Source organism: Chelonia mydas, chromosome 25 (assembly GCF_015237465.2).
Source record: "Chelonia mydas isolate rCheMyd1 chromosome 25, rCheMyd1.pri.v2, whole genome shotgun sequence".
Taxonomy (NCBI): Eukaryota; Metazoa; Chordata; order Testudines; family Cheloniidae; genus Chelonia; species Chelonia mydas.
The window spans coordinates 9,760,092-9,783,234 of record NC_057858.1 but is presented as its reverse complement, the minus strand read 5'-3'; the positions used below and the strand labels follow the sequence as shown (position 1 = coordinate 9,783,234).

The window sequence follows — 23,143 nt, the reverse complement described above, 5'->3', positions numbered from 1 at the left end:
ATCATGAAATTTACCATTCTTTAAATCGCACGATCGTGGAATTGACCAGAATGGACGGTGAATTTGGTAGGGCCCTACCTAGCATGGCTGCAGGGCGGCGCTGACCCCGGGGCTGCAGGCCACCCAGGAGATTCACCCCCGCGTCAGCCGTCCCCTCCAGTCAGGCTGGCCAGGAGCCCTGGTCCCTAATCCCCCGACTCTGCCCCTCGACTGGAAGGAGAAATGGGTCCCAGGGATGCTGTAGCCCACCCGGGGGTTCCTCCCTCGCTGGAAATGGAACCCAGGAGTCCTGGGTCCGCTGCTCTGATCCTTTGGGCAGGTGCCCCTCCCAGGGAAGGGGAGGAACCCAGGAGTCCGAGCTTTTCCTGCTTCTACCAGCTCATGCCCACCCCCTGCCCAGCTGTGGGGGGGGAGCACGGGGGGGGGGATCTGACCGACGTCCCAGCGGTTGGCTCGGTTGTGGGCGGGACTGGTTTGGTGGAATCGGGCCCAGCGATTGGCTCGCGGGGCGCGGTGATTGGCAGGAGCCGGCGCTAGGAGGGAGTCGCGAGCTCCGTGGGCGGGGCCCAGCGCTCGGAGTCGGAGAGTCTCGCTCGCGCCGTTCCCCGCCAGGTACGGGGGGGGCTCGCGCCTCTGACCCCCCCCCCTCCCAGCCCCTATCTCCCCCAGACGCCCCCCAACAGCCCCTTGTGCCTCTGGACCCCCCCCACGGCCCTCGTGCCTCTGACCCCCCCCCACAGCCCCATTTCCCCCAGACCCCCTCCCAACAGCCCCTCGTGCCTCTGACCCCCCTCCACGGCCCTCATGCCTCTGACCCCCCCCGCAACGGCCCCTCGTGCCTCTGACCACCCCAACAGCCCCTCCTGCCTCTGACCCCCCCCAACAGTCCCTGTCTCCCCCAGACACCCCCCCAGCCCCTCGTGCCTCTGACCCCCCCCAACAGTCCCTGTCTCCCCCAGACACCCCCCCCCAGCCCCTCGTGCCTCTGACCCTCCCCCATGGCCTTGGCCCTCATGCCTCTGACCCCCCCCCCCCAACAGCCCCTCGTGCCTCTGACCCCCCCCCCCCCAACAGTCCCTATCTTCCCCAGACACCCCCCCCACGGCCTCAGCCCTCATGCCTCTGACCACCCCCAACAGCCCCTTGTGCCTCTGACCCCCCCCCCCCAACAGCCCCTATCTCCCCCAGACCCCTCCCCAGCAACCCCTCGTGCCTCTGACTCCCCTCAACAGTCCCCGTCTCCATATCTGCCCCAGATCCCCCCCAACAACCTCCCGGCCCTCGTGCTTCTGACCCCCTCCCAACAGCCCCTCGTGCTTCTGACCCCCTCCCAACAGCCCCTCGTGCTTCTGACCCCCTCCCAACAGCCCCTCGTGCCTCTGACCCTCCCCCATGGCCTTGGCCCTCTTGCCTCTGACCCCCCCCCACAGCCCTATCTCCCCCAGATGCCTGGGCCCTCCTGCCTCTGAACCCCCCTCCCCCCAACAGCCCCTCGGGCCTCTGACCCCCCCACCATGGCCTCGGCCCTCCTGACTCTGACCCTCCCCAACAGCCCCCTCCCCTTGGGTCTCCTGCCTCTGACCCCCCCCCCAACAGCACCCCAACTCCCCTGATCTCCCTCAAAAGTTCCCCCAGCTCCCCTGCCCTGGACCCCTCCATGTCTGCCCACCTCCCTCAGTGCTCCCACTGTGTCCCCTGTCTCTTCTGCCTCAGCCCCCCCAATATTCCTCCCCTGGCCCCCAATCCCTCGAGGCTGAGTTGCTGCCTGTCATGCCCCAGGCTCCTGGGGATCGCTAGGCGTTGTGTAGGAAGGGGCTGTGTGCCCTATCCCTCATACAGGGACCTCCTCCCAATGCTAACATGGTCCCTTCTGGGGACCCCTGGCCTTTTGGGATCCCAGCCTCCGTCCTTCTATGCTGCTCGCTCCCTTTGGGAGGATGGGCAAGGCTTGCTGAAGGGCAGCAGAGTTTTCAGTCCCCACCTTCTCCTCCTGCTGCCTCTCTCCTTTCTGGGGGTGCTCCCATGCTTGTCCCATCCACCTTGTACGCTGAAGCGACCATCTGGTCACTGCTGCTCACAGCTTTGGAGACAGTGTTCACCCCCTCAAAGAGCAGCTTTGGGGACCTGCTTTAATATCCCCCTCCCAATGAAACCACCCTGCTCATCCTCATACTTATTGGATCTGATTTGGGTATGGGGATTTCAGACTGCCAGTTCCCCTGGGCTTGTACACAGCACTTGGAGTTTTCCAACCCTTCTCCCTCGTTTTCTCTCCTCTCTCCATTTCCTTCTGTCTAGTTCTGTAATGGGTGTCCATTAGCACAGGGCCACCAAAGTTTCTTTCACCCCAGCTAGCCTCAGTTCAGTCCTCCTTGTGGTAAGGAGCCTGGGCAAAAATCCCTGGAATTATTCCTTGCACTCTGTGATGACCGCAGAGTTCTTACTCTGCGTCTCAGAGTAGGTGAGTGGTGCACTGATGGGCACCTTCCTTCAAAAGTTATTTTTCCTCCCTTGGTATCCTGCTGTTAATTGATTTAACTCGTTAGACTGACCTCACACTTGGTAAAGCAACCGCCCATCCTTTCATGTATTTATACCTGCTCCTGTATTTTCACTCCATGCATCCGATGAAGTGGGTTCTAGCCCATGAAAGCTTATGCCCAAATAAATTTGTTAGTCTCTAAGGTGCCACAAGGACTCCTTGTGGTTTTTTTTAGAAATATTTGAGAGATGCTGAAATGTTGGGGAGATCTAAGGAGTGTTGTATTTTCTTATCCCTCTTTTTCTTGCCCATCTTCCATGTTATGTGGCTTTACAACACGACATCTGATTTAATCATCGTTCCGAGACAACTGGTGAAGACTGAATTGCCCATTTAGATTACTGGAACTGGAGCATTGTTATGACTCTGTGTCATTTACTCCACATGAAGTGAAGCCTAGTGACTCTGCCATCAGAGGGAGGAGCGAGCTACCTGTGCTAGCAGCTAAAGATCTGTAGTGTGAGGAGGGAGTTATTTTGCTATAAGTGTTGTGTGGGATTGCAAGTGAAGGGTTCAGTGTTTCTTCTTTGGTGTTTGTCTTCCAGAATGCCCAAGTCCAAGGAGCTTGTGGAAACAACCACTTCAGACAGTGGATCTGATGCTGAGAATGAAAAGGTATCGGTATACAGTAGTTGGGGAATGAGTCTGACTTTGCTTCCACGTATCGGGTATTCCCCTCCTATACATACACCCCTCCAGTGGAAAAAAAGGAGCAATGTTCTAGGTGCTTTAGTTAATCCTGAGGGCATGCAAATAATAACCTGAATTCCAGGGTACTCACTTAGTGGACATCATTGTCATGAGTGAGCTCTAGGGTGAAAGTCAGCAGCTAAGTGTCCTTCCCATGTCATACCACTGTGCAAGTTAGGGTGCTCGTTGGCACTGAGGCAAACCCTATGCTTACAACAAGTGGATCATTTTTTTGTATCCATGCCAAGCAGAAGAGGCTTTGGGGGTTTTCTAATGTTACTTGAAAAGTCACAGCAGGTGAAGGGAGAGCAGTTTCCATCCTTGCTTTCCGGATCTGGATGGCTTTCAGCCTTGTAGAGCCATGTAAAGGCTGTATCATAATGCAGTGAGTGACGGTTGCGCAAACAACTTTAATTCTAGCACTTCCTGACTTTTGAGGGCTTGACTTTACAGCCTGAATGTTCCTTTAGTGTAGTTTTTAGTGTAATTATTCATAGTTTTGTCCCACTTTACTGGCTGCAGTCTAGTTTTAAGCGGTTGCAGACACATTTAGCCCAAGCACTGCTGGTTGCTAGTGTAGTTAACAGTAGAGTGCCATGTTAGTATTATTGCAGTTAGCATGTCTTGCTGAAGAGGCTGTGAGTGACTTATCAGATCCCATCTGATGAAATGTGTGTAAGTCCCATCATTTGAACTATCTAGAAGTCCCATAGACTTGAGAACTAGACTAATCACAAGGGGAAGGGGGAACTGTCCAATTGTGACCTCTTCTTTACAGAAAAGAAAAAAGGAGATGCCGTCCAAGCCGGAGAAAAGGCCAAAAACTGAGGCCAAAACTTCCAAGGTGGCAACAAAAAGTCAAGGGCAAGACAGTGAAGAGGAGGGCATGTTCCAGGTATTGGTGGGAGGGGAGAGGATCAGGTATTACAAACAAATCTACCTCTGTCACTTCCTTCAAATCCCCCCGCCACATGCACACACAAATTTCTATTTGTTAATTTTCTAGCCAAATCGGAATTCTTTCCTGGTTTCTTGCATAGGTGTGTCCTTTCTCTCTCCAGTTAAATACAATTTGTGTCGACCCAGTGGAGTTTTAAGTAATGAGATGAAGTAATATGGACGATATTCATGTATATGAAGCTGGTTGCAGCGTTCCTCAACTCAAATCCAGACCTTTCTTTAACCTTGGTTTAATATCTTTGCAGATTGGGAAGATGCGCTATGTCCGAGTGTCCTGCTTTAAGGGGAAAGTCCTTGTGGATATCCGAGAATTCTACATAGATAAGGAGGGGGACACTAAACCTGGGAGAAAAGGTAACCAGACATCTCCACTAGGTGGCAGTAATGCATCATATCCATCTCATTTCCAATACAATTAAAATCATGAATGAGTCTAGGGCAGTCTTGTATCCAGGAGTTGGAAACTTTACATTATTCTTAAATAACTGACTTCAGCAACTTCTGAAAGTCTCCAGTATTCCCACTGCCATTTGATGCTGGGAAGTGAGCTGCGCAGCCCCATGATGGGCTATTAATGAAAGAGCAACCAGCACAGTGACCTTAGTCTATGAAGCTTGGCTCCCTGCCCATTTCTGAAGGGGGACTTCAACTGAGGAAGGACATGAACAGTAGGTAAACTCAATATCAGATAAAAGGCAGGAGATGGAACATGATCGAAGATGGGGTTATTCTGATAGTGGAGCCTTATGCTGGCTATGCAGGGATGTAGTACCTTAATTTGACCAAACTTCACGCTTCCTGCTCCCTTTTTCTCCCCTCCAAATATTTCTCTTATTTTACACCCACAGAGGTGCTGTTTATAAGACAGGCCAAAGGAAAGTAGAAAATTGTACCTCGCACATTGCTATCCAGTGTCTGGCTATTGACAGACAAAACTAAATATATATTGAAGCAGCATACATTGGCACATGGGCCTGTTAGAACTCTGGGGTTGTAAAGTGTAACGTGCATTCACCCTAATCTTTTAACAGTGGAAGTGCAGTCAGCAGGGACTGCAGGATCCCAGAATATGATATTCCATCTCAATCTGAACGGAAACTGGAATTCTATAATCCCTCCAGGCTATACCTCCATATTAAAGCCAGGATGACTGCAATGTGCCGCATAAGGTGCATATCTGAGGCTCCTGGCAAGTTGCCCAGTGTGACCCTCAGTGGAACAGAGTTTGGGTGGCCCTTTATTAAAGAGCCATGCGGTCCTTGGAATAACATGATCTGACGTAATTTTTATATGACACAAAGGAAAGAGGAAAACAGCACAGCAAGTAATTTAAAGGCTGCTGTGGAACAGGGGCATCATTCACTCCAGAACTTCTCTCCCACTACTGAGTTAATGTTCATTCATGGCCCTTTACGTTGCAACTTTCCGGCTGACAGTGATTTGCTTAGTTGACTCACTTGACTCTAAGTTCCCAGGCCACGTCTGTAAGTTATTCTCCTCTTCTGCCCTATGTGTTGGGGTATTCAGCAGAGATTCAGTTACATGAAATTTCCCAGGAACCGTTCAGTTCTCATTATTGATTTTGTGTCTGTGCAGATGAATTTCTTTCAGCTTGATTTGCCCCTCGAACACTAAGCATGGTTTACCCTCCAGAAATTAATTTCCTTCAAAGAAGTTACCACTGTACATAAGTCACTTAAAGCAAACAGCTTATCCTGTAATGAAAGGCAGGAACAGATCCCTGAAACCTTTCTGTGCCAGTCTAGGGGAGGGGAATTAAACTCTTTTGGCACATGTAGGAAACTTGCCCAGAATACAAGACAGAAGATCTGTTCATCTGCTACTTAGAACTTGGGTCTGTAGAGGAATGTTCATATGAATGTGGTCTCTTCTTTTTTGATGTAGTGTCTCTAGCCACTGATGTTTGTCTAAAACTTAATAAAATTTGTGACTAAGTGTCAGGACATGTTACTTTTGGTTTTGCTCAGGAAACAAGTAGACAGCATCTGGGTGGAACCAAGTAGGCATGCCCATTACCATGTTTCTTTTCCATGGAAAAGGCCAGTTACATCAAGTTGGCTTTTTCTCTGCGGGTGGTTATTTAGCTCCTGCCTAAGGAGCTAAAAAGAAGCCAATTCCTCCAAGTTTAAGCCATCATAGTGAATGTTAGCGGTAGATTTTGTAATTGAAATTACAGTTGCTGGGATGGGAGTTTGCATTACCCATTTGGCCAACACAAAGGATGGTACTCTAATTGCTGGACTGGGAGTGAGGGCTCCTAGGGTCTATTTACAGCTTTGCTATGACCTTGGGCCATTTAGCAGTTTCCTCCTCTTTACTTCCTTTTCCCCATCTGTAAAATGTGGGATACCGTCTCACAGGAGCATTAAAGCTTTCCATATTTCTGTAGTACTAGAGGAGGACCACAGAAGCACACATTTCATATTTGCTAGAGTGTTAACATGGAGACGCTTTGCTTAAAAGGCTGCCTCAGTTTCTGTTCTGGGATCTGATTCAGATCATAAATTTCCCTTCTATAACTGCCCTTATGGAGCCACCTTGGCTGTGGAACTTGCTGATTATGCTATGCCTGGCTCTGCAGGCATGTCTCTGTAATCCTTCTCCTTTGCTGTTTCCAGGGATTGCCCTATCTGCCGAACAGTGGAACCACTTGAAGGAGATCATTCCAGACATTGATGCTGCAGTCAAGAAATTCTAAGATGTTGTTTATTTAAAATCCTGTATTTTTCCTTTTTTTTTTTCTTAATTGCTATTCTGCATTTGATTCCATCCAAGGGAAAGGTTCATTTGTTTTTAGATTGTGATAATGCTCAAGGGGCTAGAGATTGCTTTAAGGTTTTAAAATATAATGTGGAACAAATTCATGAACCTAGATTCAGTTTTGCTAAAAGAGCCTTTAGCATCTTCAGCCCCTGCCTGTCCCTAAATCTTTGTATAGTGAGTGATCCTATCAGTGATCTGCTGCATGTAAGAGTCTGACTTCTAACTGGCATTTCCTGAGCTAAATGGCTATTGACTATCATGCAGAGCTGTCTAGCTGCTCCACATCTGTTGCGATCTTCCACTTGGCTGAATATTTAGTAAGGAGTTTAGTCCAGCTACCTACTTGCCACTCTTCCACCTCATCTAGGCTCTGGAAACTGCATACAGCATTCTGGCTATTTCAAGTAGCTTTTGTGTATGGAGCTCTTCCTGTCTCTCCCTCCCCGCCCCCCCTTGAAGAAGAGGGTTGCAGCACTTCAGCAGGGAAAATAGCATGTAGAGGATGAATATGCCCAATAAATTTGTTTGCATTACAACAGAAAAAAAGTGTAGTCTTCCCTGTTGGTGGTAACTTAACTCCCTGTTTTGTCCTCCCTGTTTTGTGTACTGGTGTCGGATTTCCGTCCACAGGGAAAATAAGTGGTTGAGCAGTGGCCCTGCATTAGAGTGTAAGCTCTCTTTCTTTTAAACAAAAAAACCAACAACTTTTTTGCTCTATAGAATTGATGAGATACCTGTCTTGGCAGAATATAATAAATCGTGCAGGCCACAGGAGGCCCTCAACTAGATCATATATTCTGTCAGAGGGGCAGTAATTACTTAATAAGCGTACAAATTACTAAAGAGGGAAATTAAAAGCCTAAGAAGGGAGAACCTTCCTTCCTCTTGTGGAGGAAAATCACAGTAAAACTACCTGGGCCCAACACTGAACGGGTATCCTGAGTATCTCCATTATTTAAGGCTAAACAAACTTGAATACTGTTAATCAACAGGGGGACAAGCAAAGCCTCTGAGCATCTAGTGCTCACATTCTATTTCAGGTACTTATCTAGCCCTGGTTGCCATAGTATCTGAGCACCTCCCACTCTTGAATATATTTATCCTCACAACCCCCCTGTGAAATACTATCTGTATTTTACAGATGGGGAACAAGGGTCAAATGTACTGAAGCTGCTAACTTCCATGAGTTCAGTGGGAGACATGGTTCTAGACACTGACCTGGGTCTAAGTGACTGCCCCAGGCCACGCAGGAAGGCTCTGGTAGAGCAGGGAATTGAACCTGGCTCTCTCAAAGCCTAAACTAGCCTCCTACCTACTGGACCATCCTTCTTCCGGCCAGATATTAGCCCCGCTCAACACTTTTGTGTTCTAGCAATCAAGAGAATGCACCTTGGTACCAGACTCAATTTACAGCATATTCAACAGCCACCATGTCTTATGCTGCAATCTGACTTCTGCAGCTGTTGCTAATACTGTACATGATGTCATAAACCACTCTTCAGTCAGCAGCCAAAGGTAAAAGAAAAGATGGAGGAGGAGCAGGAAAAGAAAATTGCCGAGAGAATGATGGGAAGGGAACCGAGAGTGCTCAGAGTAGAGCAGGGAAGTGAGTGTCTAGGAGAAAAAAATGACTAGCAGCTGGAGTGAGTCTGGGTGATTCTGAGAGTAGTCACGGCAGTTGAATTGGATAGGGAGATGAATAGGAAAGTGCGGGTGGAGGCGGGTGGGTGCAGCACTTGCAGAAGTTTCATTATATGGCACCCACCGTGTGCTAGGTACGTGACAAAATGGTGTGCTCTTTGCCTCAAGGATCTTACCGTCTAAATGGGCAGTATGCTGATGCTTTGCTGTGTCCCTTAGAAGGTGCTGCACAAAAGTCAGAGTCCAGGTTGGGGTAGGGTCAAGGTGACTTTAAGCCATTTTTCTACCTCCCTAACACTGGCCTGCTCAGATGGCTGATGTAGCTCTCAGCAAAAGTTAGTGGCCCTGGGGCATCCTGCCCCAGAGTGATCCTGTATTTGGGGCAGTGCAGAAAGACGCTAATTGGAGGTGTTGGTTGACTGTCTTCCAAACAAGGACCTGTGGGAGGCAAGAATTTGGGAGACGCTTCCTGTATATGAATACAGGCATCAGTGTTGTCTATAGGTTAGAGCAGTAGAGCCAAGGCACAAGTGTCATACAGCAAAGTAGTAGCAGTTAGGAACAGAACCCAGCTCTCTTGCTGCTTCAAAATGTGTCTTGACCAAAAGACCATCCTTCCTCCCTGTACTTCCTGTAGGAATTTTATTGTGGTCAGAGAGAGGAAATAAGCAAAACCAGATAAGTAGGGCTTAAAATTTAACTCAGTAAAATGGCCCCAAACTAAACTTTGTTAGCAAAAGAAATGCTGAAGAGCACTAAAATTCACAGTTCTGAAAGCATGCAAGGTTTATCTTTTTTGGAGGGGTGTGTGATGGATTTGAGATTGTTTTGGTTTTTGTTGGCTGGCTTTTTCCTCAATCCAAAACTGAAAGGAGCGCTAAAAAAGTGGTGAATTACTGAAGTCCATGAACAGCCCAGTACTTTTAGTTTATAATGTAACAACGTTTGGATTTTTTAAAAATCCTCAAGGAACAGCTGCTTCTGGTCAGAAAGATGCCCGGGAGTTATTGATGGATGTTTGTTTCCAATCCACCCACTGTAAAAATACAATTTATGCTTATAACCTCACAGGATTTAAAACTGGCTTGTTTTTGGTTTGTGGCATAGATAAAAATATTTAAAAGCCCATTTAAAATTGGTCAGAATAAATAATAGAGACCAGAAATAAATAAACAGTAGACCTTTGAAAAAAGAACGAGGAGTACTTCTGGCACTTTAGAGACTAACAAATTTATTTGGGCATAAGCTTTCATGGGCCACGAAAGCTTATGCCAGATAAATTTGTTAGTCTCTAAGGTGCCACAAGTACTCGTTCTTTTTGCTGATACAGACTAACATGCTACCACTCTGAAACCAGTAGACCTTTGGTAAATAAGCCAAGATATAAGCATATTTGTATTTCCTATTCTCTCCTCCACAAAGATGTTTTCTAAGCTATCAGCTTGGCAGTTCTTGATCAATTTCCCTGCAGTACCTTTGCTCTGGAATAGATACAGTTGTTTTGTGTGAATGAGCTGGTATTTTACTGAGATACAACAACCCTGCTTGGATGTCTTCTGCCAGGAGTACATACTTTCTTCCTACCTCCTCTTTCCTTGCGAACTGGTGGATGAGGGAAGATGGCCTGTTTGTCTGTCCTGAAAGATAGGGGGGATGTTTGTAGGATTTTCTAATGTAAAGTGCATCTTACAAATCTAGAACCTGATCTCCAAAGTCTCAATGACTTTAATGGCACAGGATAGGGCCTCCAGATCTATTGGCTTAAGTTCACCTGTAAATCAAAGTAACTGGATGCTTTCTTACCCTCACGTTGCTGGCACATGCTGAAAAGAACTTGGGATCAAATCGGGGTTTCAATCATCTGCACATGTCCCTCTGTTAGCTGTGAAACTTTTCACCTGCACTGTGCGGGGTTTCCTTTCCTTTAACAACTTTTTAAAGGGCTGTCTTTCCTTTTGGGATCTGCTCTGTCCTCCTCAGCGCACAATCATCCACATGTGTTTGTTAGCCTCCTTTTCTGTGTCTCTCTGCAACCTTGCCGCTGTCTGGTATGAAACTCCTGGCACCTATACGAGTCTTCTGAATCTCCTTGTCTTGTTGATTTTCCAAATTCATTTGAAAACCAACCATATCTTGTCTCTTTTTGTAGATGCCTACTAATTTCCTGTCTCCCTCTGATACTCCTAGAAACTTCACAACTGTTATCTTTTATTATTTCTTCTTTAATCCTGTTGCTTTGGTATATAATTCTGTACCTTATTCTGTGAACTGTTTCAGGGCACTAATTGACAGCTGCTATATTTTATTATTTACCTGCACTATTCTCATTCCCGTCTTACTCTGCGGTCAGGGATGATTGTAAATATTTCCATCTTTGGGCAGAGTGACCCCAAAAGACACTGGGTACAGTCTTCCTGTGGATACCACTGCTTGGATTAGTGGCAAGGCTTGTGATGGCAGATCTCTGGTGGCCTATGCAACAAAGGACTGAAGAGAAGTGGATGATGTGTGTGCAGGGTGTTGCTTTTCATTTTTACTCCAATTTTTAAGGATGATGTTGACTTCTGAAGTCAAAGTGCCTTTATGGAGACTGTCCTGATTGCTGCTCTGTTACTAAACATCATTGAGAGATGGCCCATGGACTCTGGTCAGGTTAAGTATGGTAGTACTGCCTGGCTCCATTTGATAATATATAAGCTGCAAACTCCCCAGTTATTATGCAAGGTTCTCACACCTGCCAACCCAGGAGATAGGAGATTCATGTGGCGAGGGGCAGCCAGGGCTGAAAGGAAAACGTTCAGACCTGCAGCATGTGTCTGTGCTGGGAGCTAGCGGAATAGTAGATGGAGGTTTCCTGTTAAGCATGCGGAGAGGGCAATCTGTAGTGTGTTCCGGCCAACGTTGAAATAACAGGTGACTCAAGTAATGATCCTCACCATGCTCTCAGCCCATACTGTGTCTTCCTGGGTACTGCACATCACATTAGCATTTCACCCTCTACCTGGTGGGGTGGCACCTCCTGCCGCAGCAGGTTTGACAGCACTGAATCAGCCCTGAGGCTAGGCCACAACAGGGGTGGGGGCCTGTGCCTCTTGCTTTCTGCGTTAAATCAGACTTGAAAGTGTTGGCAGTGTTTGATCCTGCCTGCACTTGGGGAGGGTATCTCAGGATGAGTGGGCAGGTGTGTGTGTTTGTGTGTGTGTGTACGTACATGGGACCGGGGGCTGCTGAGCAAGCTGCTGCGTTTCCTAGTGTGAAGATGTGTTGCATTTGCTACATGTTGGATAATGTGCTCCCCTCCTCCCCTCTTCAACTTGTTGCTTCGGTTTATCTGCAGGATTCAGGTGAGAGTCCTGGAAGGTGACAAAAAGCTGCTAAGAGAGCCACAAAGCAGGGTTTTTTGGTGCCAGCCTCACACTCCTTCTGCCAAGCCTTTTCGACTGATATTTTCAGCACCTCCAGCCCCTGCTGAAGTCAATGGGAGCTCAGCACCTCTGCAAATCATTCCATTTGTGTGTAAAACAATCAGGCTCCCTCCCTCCTTCCCAACCCTAGGGTAGATAAGCAATTTATCTTCTGCAATGCTATGGAAGAATGCCAGGCTGGAACGCATGGGTATGGAGATATGAGCCATGCAGTGCCGCAGAAGCAATGCATATGGGTGCTGTCCTGCGGTAACGGGGCTGTATCCACAGGTAATGGGGAAGCACACCAGGCCAGGTCCCCCGGGGACTGAGGATGTGTGCTGGGCTGCACACTAGGGCTAGCAGATACATTTGCCAGGCTGAAGGTAGATCTGTATCCTTTAGGTAGTCTACCATCTGAGTCTGATAACGCAGTTATATTTTTAAAAAATCCCTGTTCACATTGGTCAGGGGAACCCATCTTGCTAGTGAAACTGCATTTAAACATGGTTAGTGCTACCAGCTTCAACTGTTCAGTCTGGTCAGGGCCTAGCAGGGGCAGACCAATGCTATAAAGAGAATCAAATGTCCCCAGGGAAACTATATCCCGTCCCCAGGGAAACTATATCCCATATTGCACAGAGCAAGTTGGCTTCCAGCCCCCTTCAGCCTGAACATAACACACCGAAGCTGCTCTGTGTCACAGGGCATGATTCCACTTTATTACCGCCTGCTTCCTCCTTTGGGCAGGGACTTGGTAAATAAACCTTCTAGCCTGACTTACCGCTCCACCTACAGACTGGGGCTACAGTGGCGGTGGGGAGGGTATGAACAATCAATTTCAGATAGGGATTCAGTAGGAAGATATTTCTCTCCTCTGTCTTTATCTCACAGCTCCTATACAAATTGTGATTGGACCTTTATTTTGTAGAAGACGCTGGTGTCTGCTATGTCACCAACAGCTGGAGCATAGACACTGTGGTTCTAGGAACCTTAGAAACACCAGACACAGCAGCCCCTCTCACAATCTAAGAACTGTGGGCTTGATTTTTCATTGGGGCTGAGCACTCTCAACTCCCAACTGGCTCTGTCTGGGGCTTGGTGCCTCTGAAAATTAAGCTCTCCATTTTCAACATATACTTGCTTTCCACGGACAAAAAAAAAATCTTTAGGTTTCCCACTTGTCCAGGAGGAGGCAGCTGAATATGTTTTGTGCCAGGTTGCCTGCTTTTCTGTGTCCCTCTTACCCAAGCTGCAGGTGTCTAGATTACGTAAGGTGGTCCTCTTTTCCCATTTGCATGGGTCTGGCTTGTGGGGCTTCAATCCAGTCTGAATTGTGTTGTGTTGTAAATTGTTCTCCAGTATTTTGCAGAGTTGTGGGCTGGGCCCATCCCTGAAGTACATGGTTCCTCTTTCCAGTCTGAATAGGCCTGGATGGTTTCAGTGCAGTCGGCATGGCACTGTTCTAGATTTTGTCTCTCTGGCCAGGCTGAGATGATTCTGACAGGATTCCCTTCCCAGGCTGAAAGGTTCTGGACTCTCTTTCCCATCCAGTCAGCATGATTCTGGACTGTGCTCCTCCTCAGCATAGTACTAGATCTTTCCCCCCCTTCACTGTCCCTAGCCTATCTGATTTTCCAGGGTGCGTCTGGACTCCATCCTCTTCCTGGACTGCATCTGCCTCCTCCAGTCTGAAAAATTCTAGACTGGCTATGCAACTCTCCAGCCTGTTCTGGATTGTGCCCTTCCTCCAGTCAGTATAAGGTTCGGGCATCTCTGTTCTGCCCAGTGTACCTGGGTTTTCCTAGACCTCTTTCCCAGCACTAGCCATCCGTCTTTCTCTAGAATGGCATGAAATGGACTGCGCTTTACAGATCTCTGTTCCTTGCTGCTATACCATGAGTTCGTCTCCCCAGTTTGTGAGGGGCAGGACTTGGCCCCCCAACTCCCCCAATCTTCAGTATTGTTCCCTACCCGGGAGACTGGATGGAGTGTTTGGGTCCTAAGAGGCATTGTGCCAGTTCTTCTCTCCTAGGAAGTGGGAGCAGGTTTTATTCTCCCTGGGGGTGCAATGCTTCTCAGTCTGGGGGAGTGAAGATGCAGTCATCTTCCGTCATCCCCATCCCATAGGTTGCAGGGATTGCATGGTTGGCAGCCTGGTTCTCCCAGGCAGCCTTGCCCCTCTCCCCACCCCCCCTTGGCTGGGGCATGGGCCCTGCCTCCCTCCCTCCACAGCGTGCGCTGACTGCAGGGTTTGCAGGCTAGCAGCACTGGCCGCCCCTGGGGCATGGTCCCTGCCTGGTTTGCAGCCCCAGGCAGGCTTGGCCTCCCCAGGGACGGGGGCATGCCTCCCAGAGGCTGCAGCTCCGCTCCGCGCCCGGCAGGTGTCCCTGTGGAGCGGCTCTTTGTGGTCCTGATGCTGCCGCCGCTGGCGGCGGAGCCCTTTCCAGCTGAGAGCTCTTTCCTCCCCCGTCCGCTCCTTCCGTCGGCATCCTGCGCCGGGCGCGGGGAATGGCCAGACTCACCGAGGGCGAGGCGAGGAGGCAGCAGCAGCTCCTGCAGCCCAGAGCCTCCCCCATGAGCAGCAGCAGCAGCAGCTCGGACCCCCCCGCGCAGCCGGACAGCATGAAGGACCTGGATGCCATCAAGCTGTTCGTGGGGCAGATCCCCCGCAACCTGGAGGAGAAGGACCTCAAGCCCCTCTTCGAGCAGTTCGGCAAGATCTACGAGCTCACCGTGCTCAAGGACCGCTACACCGGCATGCACAAGGGTGAGCCCCCCCCCCCCCCACCCCCCCCCCCCGCAGCATCCTCCTTTCCTCCTGCCTCATGTCTCCCTTCTCTTTTCTACCCTCCCTCCTTCCAGCCTCCCCCAGCTTCTCCTGCCTACCCGCCTCTCGCCTGTCTCCCTCTGCCCCCCCCCCAACTCCTAGAGCCCCCTCTTCCCCCCTGCGTCCCCAGCCCCTTTCCACTCCCCATCTCCTCTCCTTTCTGGGGCAGTGGCAGATTTCAGCCGGTTCCTTTCATTCATTTAGGCTTTTGACAGGAGCCGCCCGGGAACTTTTAATCCTCCCTAACAGAATTACATTTGTAATGTTCACAAAGGGGCCCTGGTGGCTTCGACCCTCCTCTTGCTGCCAGGCTAAGACTATCAGACTCTCCCTCTCTGCTCTAGGCAAGGTTGGAGCCACAAAGAAATGGGGTCTGGAGAAATCTGTGACATCTCGTTAATACTTCTTCAAATGCCTTCTGGGCCCGATGCCTTTCCTTGTTTATCTTGCTCCTTTTCCCAGGTCCTATTCTGGCCAAAGATCTCCTCCGAAAGAAGAGGAATATCCCCCTCCCCCTTTATACTCAAGTTAATTTAGGGTGCACCATTGGATGATTTCGTAGATGAACCTCATTCCAATCCCCCCCTCAATATTATTGATCCAAGATGCTGCAGTAACATTTCTGTGAGCTGTAGTTTTTTGGTCCACTACTGTAGAATATAGTAGTATAACAAGAGGAAGGAGGAGGGTGTGTGGAAGACCCCTCATAATCTTAAAACTTATAGAAAATAGCAGCCACATTATAGCTTTGAAATCATGTTATCTAGCTAGGCAATATTTATATAGTGCTAAAAATGACTCTCTTTATACATAGACGGTTATAGACATTTACTGTACAGCGCCATGCGTATAATGGGAATTCTGTCTGAGTACATTCAATAGATACCAGTAAAACTGTTTATTGTCAAACTTATGTCTGCAATTATAGCCTTCTGATTGCTCATGTGTGGGGCTTTCCTAGACAATGATATTTCAGTGTACATGAATGATATACACAGTCATTTTCTTACAATAGGTAAATGGAGAAGTTGGATTCTCACCCCACTTCCCCTTTCCGGATTAGTGGGAATTTGATTTAGGGAATTGGAAATGAAGGAATGATAGTGCTGGGGACAGCCAAGTGGTGGTTGTGTGGGAGGTACCCAGGGCTCCCCTTGTCCCCCTGCTCTGCCCATCCACCTCAGCCCCAGCCCACCAAACCCTTATTCTAGTCCCAGGCTCCCCTGACTGAGGGTAGCAAGGAAAAGCTGTGTCACATAAATAATCCAATGCCCCTTGGTTCTAACCTGCAGCATCCTCTGCTCTCCTAGCCCCCCATCCTCTTTATAGCTGTGCCAGTCCCTTCAGTCCTGATATGCAGCACCCTCTGTGTTTTGCTACCAGGCCTGGTGACAAGCAATCATGACAAATGGCATGGCTGGGATTTTTTATGTGGACAGATGTACAGGACAGACTAGGCTGAGATCACAAAAACTCATTGCAGTTAAGGCCTAGAGCAGATGTGGAAACAGGTCTCCAAAGGGGAAGATCAGCAGTCCCTAGACTATGGGACTGAACCTCCTACCAGGCTATAATGCTGCAGTTTTAAAATCTGCACCACAAAGATTATAAACTGCAAATCTATTCTTCATAGCAGTATCTAGAGTGGATGAAAGGCCATCCTGAGCTTCTGATTATCCTAGAAGCTTTAGGATGCCAACAAGTTTTGGAAAGCATGTTTAGGCTGTAATTATTATTATTTTTTAAATCGGATGTTTTAAAAGCTTGTTGTTTTCAGAGTATCAGGTCTGTGGCTTGAATTCATGTCCACCCTAAGCCTGGCCCTGGGTAGATGTTTCCAAGTTTAGAATACTTGGATCACCACAACTAAAGGGATGGTAGAGAAATCAAAGAGCCTGTTTGTTGAAAGACCTGACACAGGTTTGTGGTGTAATCATATGGGGGTTTTCATTGGAGGGAAGGGGAGCCCAGATCGGTTCTGATGCAGCTGGTTTAGAGTTTACGGTGTAGCTCTGAAGAGCAAAACACCCTATAGCTGCAAGTGCCAACATTCCTTCAGGGACATCTGATTGTTGCAAGCCCTATAGAGGAAAGGGTGACAAAAGGAAGTGTTATTAACAGAAGACAAGTATCTGTCCAAACAAAGGGCCAAATTCAGCTCCAGTGTAAAGGGGGAATCATCTCCCATTGAAGCCAATAGGAGCTGCGATGGCTGACTTTAGCCCAGGGAGTGTTTCTGTCTTCAATCAGGATTTCAGAATAAAACTGTCATATGTCTGTGTGCGCGCGCGCGGGTGTCTCTGAACAAACCTGTTACCATCTGACAGCAACCTGCCTTTAAAACACAGCGAGGAGGTGGATGGGGTGGGGGCACGACTCAAACGCACATTTCATTACAATCGACATGTTAAATATAGTCTGTGTTTGTAGGCTGAGGTCAGGCTAAAGGCAGAAGGCAGATTCCAGGGATCTGCCACTCAGATATGGAAATTAGAGGGGGGCAGCGCTGGTATTAGCCAAAGCCTTGTGACATTAACTTGCTGCTAAACACAGGATTTGAGTAGCCAAAAAAAAAAATCCCCCTGGCTTTGACATTTTTGAGAGGATGCAGGCGTTGCCGGGATGTTGTTTAGCTCTCGATTCTTCTTTCCAGGGAAAGACATTTGAAAGTTCAGGTTATCATTGTGGTTGTTTCCAGGGCTTCTAGTTCTTCCTCCTTCCCTGTTTTATACAAATAGAAAGTTTTGGTTGATTTCCTTGTATAAGGTTTCACTGTCACTCATTTTTCTGTTATTATTGATACATTTGCTTATAAGGTCACCATAAGCGTGGGATGTGAGTGGACTTCACATGGCTTAAGTTGGGTCATTCACCTCCCCAAATAATAACAGGGCTATCCCTCAAATTGCTGAACCTCCACCCCCATCAACTTCAGTGGGAATTGAGGACAGTCAGAATCTCATAGGATTGGGCCCAGCAGGAACTGCAGCTGCAAAGAAAGGTAGGGGCAGGAGGCTAGGTGCCCAAGATTTCATAGCTTGCAATCAGTGGAAGGCCTGGGCCATCACCCATCCTTATAGCAGTAGGGCACCTTACCTTTCTCGTGGGCTCATATTCAGCACACTCCTCACCTTCCTTTACTGTTGAGAACTGACAAATTCACTGGTCTAGGAGGGTCTTTCATTCCTGTATAAGAATTAGTGCCTTAAAGTCAATGCAATTATGAAATGGTTATATATTCATGTTAGTGGCTAAATATTAATGCCTCAGCAACCTATTCGGTAGTTGATATTGCTCCAGTTCCGCCTTATATATTCATGATGCAGTTTTTCTATTTATGTTAATGATGGCAGATATATTTGCATATTAATGGCAATATTTGTCATCGAGCTGCTATTTCCATGGGAAGAGCAGGGAAGTGTTTTCACATACGCTGGGGGAGGTGAACGAGGAGGGGGAGTCCGATGAAAATCGTTGGCCTTAAATTCCAGAACTGGGCTCACGGAGGTTTCTGTGAGAGCATCTGCTGCGTGCTTTCCTGGGTGGATTTCATGAAAGAGTCTATGGGAGGGGAAGGAGAGAGGCTGTGAAGCATGAGATACTGAACCGGACCCCAGGGAGGAGATGGCAGAGGAACAGTCTAAACCTGGGAGTGTGAACAGGCAGACGGTGCCATGGTTTGGCCATGGGCAGAGGAGGCAGCAACACCCTGCCTACCAGCCCCTCCCACCGCTGTGTTCTCAGCTCATGTTCCGTGTGTTGGTAGGAGCGGGCTACTCTAATAAACCTGACCCCTTATGCCAGGTTTACATGCTTAAGAGCTTTAAAGAAATCAGTGGGATTGATTATGCAGCAATGGAGACATGAATACTCTCTTTCCTTGAGCAAACCAAAGATCTGGAGATCTGACTCTCACACATACCATTAGCCTTTATTAATACAGGCATTAGGCTATCGGTGACAGCAGTAGCAGTTAGGATGTAGCCGGGGATCGTCATTCCAGTAGCCAGTGCGGGAGGAGCCAGCCATCCTTTGCTGTGATCCAGACAGAGCTCGCAAGCTAGACAAGGTTAGATCGAGTTGGGATGCAGCCGTCCCTGGCAGACCTCAGCACTACAGGAAGTGTTGATGGTGTCACACAGTCTGGGCCACTGTTCCCCTCTATCAGTACTGAGCCTCTGTCTACAGTTGAGATTCTGACCACGTGTCATCATTAAAGATCCCATGCCACGCTTTATAAACGCCAGGCAGGTAACCTCTCTGTGCTGGCCGCATTCCAATGTCCTGTCTGCGCAGCCCCCACCCCGCTGTTTCAGTCCGATGCCCCATTCCTCACCTGCTGCCCCAAACTTCTGTGTACTGCTGCGGGCTGTCCAACAGCTGCTGCGTCTCACTGGCTGGTGACGTTTTCTCCCCTTCTCTTGCTGTGAGGTTTAACTAACGAACGTTTGTAACGTGCTTTGAGGATCTTAGACAGTGGGTGCTGTAGGGCAGCCGGGTCCAGTACCCTTATTAATAAGCACTCCTACAGTAGCATCTAGTGGACTCCTTAACATTTCAGCATTAGCACCACCCAGCGATGTACCATCTCTGTTCATCTCAGTGGGCGCTGAGAGCCTGGACTGGGATTTCCTGTTGGATGCTCTGAGAGCATTTGGCTACCGGGGGCGGGAACGGGGAGCATTGCTGGATTCTTTTCCTAGGGCCTTCATAACAACTAGCAGCAAGACCAGAGTAGTTCCTGCATCCTAGGGGCAGGGTTTCTTGGTCTCTCCACTCCTCACTTGCTCTGGGTATTTGAGCCGCTGGTGGTTGCTGTTATAGCTGGTGGGTGGTGCTAAGGGCAAATACAGAGAGTGCCGCGTTCCACACAGGAAGTGCTGTTCTATTTATTACACCCACAAGCTAGCCCTGAACCAAAGAGTGGAAGGGGTTTGGACAAGCTGTCTGGTTTGAAGGTTAATTTAGGAAAATCAGCGGCTTACCTATACAATCTCCAGGTCAAATTCGGAGGTGAGTCTAAGGCAGTGTAATGTCTCTTTTTCCCACTGCGGCCTAGTCTACATGAGGCCACTTACTGGCAGATCCTCCAGTGTTTCAGCTAGTGGTAGCAGAATGGGAGAAAAACGTAGAAACCATGTACAGCAACGGCTTCCATGGCCAACAGCATTTTTAGCACCACATCCTGTGGCCCACGGCTGAGCACGGTTAGCTGACACACTGTTAAAACCGCCTTCAGCCGCGTGAGCCCTACCCTTGATGGGGGGTGGGTGGGGGAGGGGGAGTGGAGGTATTGGCCTTAGCAATGGTAGGAAATGTTATCCGAGAAAACCTAACATCAATTGGCTTAGACTTAGACTCACCCCCACTGATACAGCTTTACACATCACCTCCAACTCTGGTTTTTTAGTGGGTCCAGGGACGGGGGGTGGTTCCCTCCTCAAATCCAAGGTGGTCGTCTCAGACTGAAGTTTTAGGAGCCAGAGACTCCTGCCTTCCACAAGGAAACTGGGATCCCTGACTTGGGCAGAGGAACTTCCCTGTTCCAGATGTCTGTTTTCCTAAGGCTTTGTTGCGTTCCCAAGACTCTCCCGAACTCTGAGACCAAACAGAGGGATACAGCGCAGCTGGAGTTTTACTGGGGATGGCATTGAAGGTGTAGCTCAAGAATCGGTTTGCAATAGGCAATGTCTCTCTAGGGACAAGGGGCGATTCTCGTTCCCCTAATATTTACATAATTGAGCAGCAAGGAATATAACATCCTGGCAAGATCCCCCTCGGTGTTCCTGACCAGGACTTAGGTGCAACCGAAGTAGAGTTAGCTCCTGAACCTCAGGAGTCAATCCTGCCTCCACAGGTTGGGGCAAAATGATCAGGGACTCCTAGAGGCCCTGGGTGTGGAAGGTATGGTAAGGATAGGCTTTTGAAAAGGATGCTGCTGAGCTGGTGCCCCCCCCCCCCCACTTTGGAGCACAAGAGCACGTAAATGGTTACAACAGGCAGCCCCAAATCTGTTCCAGCTGTGAGTAGGCAGCAACAATAAGTGGGCAGCCCTGGCGGGATGTGACCATCTGTGTAGGAACATTCACTATTTAGTATTATAATACACATGTATAAAGCACCTCTCACCTTGGTATCTGGGCTTAATCCTGCTCCCACTGAAGCCCTTGGCAAAACTCCCAGTGACCTCAGTACCTTCAGTCCTCTGCTTGCAGTGCCTCACTTGCCATTTCCTACAAATCAAATTACCAAGGGGCTGATTGGATTGCAAACATGTTTAGAAAATGTTTTCATTGCTGCTTTTTAAAATCTCCTTTATCCTAAGTTTAAAATAGTCACCAGGCCTGAGCCGGCAAAGTTTGGGCTGCAGATCCTGAAGTAGGCTTTGAACTTAGCCAGAGTCTGGGGGCTGGTTCTGTCTAGAGATGAGAGGGAGAAAGGGTTGGTGCAGCACCTTTAGTTTAAAAAGTGCATGGGTGTGGGGGAGTGGTCGGGAGGGGAGGGGAGGGGAGGGGAAGGAAAGGAAGCAAATTAAGTCATCGCTGCAGAGAAACATTGTCCAACAATGTGATTTGCACATCCAACACACAGTTATAACAGAAACCCCTTATCTGTGTCTGATCCGCTCACACATACTTATTCAGATAACAGAGAGCTTATTTTTGGAGAGAGATTGATCTATATGTTGCAGTTCAAATAAATATAAAAAGGTGACCAAATCTGCCTATATAAATTCCACTGAACTCCTGTGATTTGTGGGTGGTGGAGGGAGAGATGAACAGCTGGTATTTTCATATTTACAAACAGAGGTAGAGGGGGAAAGGTTTTTTAATACTGGTTCAGAGAACTGGGTACTTTAAGAGGCAAGCAACAAAATCTAATGTCTATTTGGAATTAGAGGAGGCGGGGGAAGAAGAATGCATAACAATAGTCTATCCAACACCTCCATCCTGCTGTGACAGGTTGGTTAAAATTTTAGCAGGGTAGCTAATTAACCATTGGAACAATTTACCCAGAGTCATGGTGGCGGGCAATTTTTCAATCAAGATGGGATGTTTTTCTGAAGGATCTGCTGTAGGAACCATTTTGGGGAAGGTCTCAAGGAGGTCACACTAGATGATCTTATTGTTCCCTTCTGGCCCTGGAATCTAAGACTCTATGAAAATGTTCCAGATCAATAGACATTTTAAGTATAACAAGAGGTTAGTTTCAGTGCTAATTTGAACAAAGTGTTTTGCTTAGAAAGTCCAGTTAGCTTTGAAGGCAGCACTGTCCAGGAGAGAGGGCACTAGACATGGATGCAGGAGACCTGGGTTCTATACCACATCCATTGATAAGCTTGGCCAAATCACTTCCCCGCTTGGTGCCTCAGTTTCCCACTCTGTAAATAATGATACCAGCTTTCCTTTATGAAAGCACTTTGAGATCTATGGATCTAGCTAATAGGGCTATCGTGTGGTGGAAGAGGAGGTCAATGCTATTTGCCCCACAACATGAGTATAAGGGGGCATATATGTTCATAATCAGATTGGGTGTTGGCCAGCATGCAGCTGCAGATGCACCAGTGTGTCCGTGAAATCGTTGGATGAGGATTGCTCAGGGAGTTGGCAACAGACTGCTGAGTCTTTTGCCGCTTGGTTGGCAGTTCAAATCCAGCCCCAGCCGGCAGATGCTGGAAATTGCTACGCACCATATGATTGCTGTTCGGGGGTTTATGTGAAATGAATTTGATCTCAGTCCAGTTCTCATTGAACAAATACTCATGCTGCAAAAACCACCACAGAAGTTGGGCCATGGTGATTATACTTCCTTTTCTCCAAGGCACCTCTAGCTTGGGGTTGGGGCATGGTGACTGGCTAGTTTGTGGAAGACTCATGTGGTCCCTGCCCATACTGCACCCATTCTGTGGAGAAAGAGGGCTTCAGTCTCCAGACACCTATCACTAGTGCTAATTCCATACACAGATCCCTGAAATGTTTAAGATAGAATAAATAGCCGGCTGTAGGGCACATGTGCAATGCGGGAGATGTAAGAACCCGAATCTGAAGTCAATGGGAGTTGTGGGTGCTCGCCACTTCTCAGGATTAGGATTAGGATGTGCAACTGGGCTTTGCAAATCCCGTATTTTAGCTGCATCCAGTGCTGCAGTTGTGCCCCTAGAAATAAGTTTCTGGCTTTGCGCATGGAATTCTGTGTGTTATCACTGCTAAACTGGGCACCGAGGCCCAAATCCTCGACTTATAGCAGTTAGTTCCCTATTGACTTCACTGGGATCAGGAGTTAGGCCTTTAA

At 48.3% G+C, this 23,143-nt stretch overlaps 2 protein-coding genes and 1 long non-coding RNA gene across 7 annotated transcripts in view; 2 read left to right on the top strand and 1 right to left on the bottom strand.

Annotated features, from left to right (window-relative positions):
- Positions 1-481: 481 nt before the first annotated feature.
- LOC102946281 (activated RNA polymerase II transcriptional coactivator p15) lies at positions 482-7,665 on the top strand. 2 transcript variants are annotated; one of them, XM_037885702.2, is made up of 6 exons: positions 567-612; positions 2,299-2,461; positions 3,088-3,157; positions 4,011-4,127; positions 4,438-4,546; positions 6,832-7,665. In XM_037885702.2, the coding sequence occupies exons 3-6, from the start codon at positions 3,089-3,091 to the stop codon at positions 6,909-6,911; spliced, it is 375 nt and encodes a 124-aa protein (XP_037741630.1). In that variant the 5' UTR covers positions 567-612; positions 2,299-2,461; position 3,088; the 3' UTR covers positions 6,912-7,665. The 2 variants fall into 2 exon arrangements, with proteins under 2 accessions (XP_037741629.1, XP_037741630.1); XM_037885701.2 differs by lacking the exon at positions 2,299-2,461 and having other exon boundaries at positions 482-612.
- Positions 7,666-14,310: 6,645 nt separating this feature from the next.
- Positions 14,311-23,143, top strand: part of CELF5 (CUGBP Elav-like family member 5) — a 58,536-nt gene continuing 49,703 nt past the window's right edge. For 2 of the 3 annotated variants that reach the window (XM_037885939.2, XM_037885938.2), the window contains exon 1: positions 14,328-14,791. In XM_037885939.2, the coding sequence (XP_037741867.1) occupies positions 14,533-14,791 (259 nt within the window). In that variant the 5' untranslated portion in view covers positions 14,328-14,532. Of the gene's footprint in view, positions 14,792-23,143 lie in introns of all 3 variants that reach the window. The other variant, XM_043535781.1, reaches the window with a different exon arrangement.
- Positions 15,454-21,355, bottom strand: LOC122463812. 2 transcript variants are annotated; one of them, XR_006287431.1, is made up of 4 exons: positions 20,981-21,265; positions 20,215-20,449; positions 17,948-18,037; positions 15,454-17,572 (listed from the first exon to the last, which is right to left on the bottom strand). It is a non-coding gene; the product is annotated as an uncharacterized LOC122463812 (long non-coding RNA). The 2 variants fall into 2 exon arrangements; XR_006287432.1 differs by lacking the exon at positions 20,215-20,449 and having other exon boundaries at positions 20,981-21,355.

Bases quoted from the DNA above. Each gene is read 5' to 3' on its own strand.
- LOC102946281 (XM_037885701.2), top strand. From the start codon at position 3,089: ATGCCCAAGTCCAAGGAGCTTGTGGAAACAACCACTTCAGACAGTGGA. The intron at 3,158-4,010 runs GTATCGGTATAC...TCTTCTTTACAG, and splicing joins CTGATGCTGAGAATGAAAAG to AAAAGAAAAAAGGAGATGCC. The intron at 4,547-6,831 runs GTAACCAGACAT...TGCTGTTTCCAG, and splicing joins CACTAAACCTGGGAGAAAAG to GGATTGCCCTATCTGCCGAA.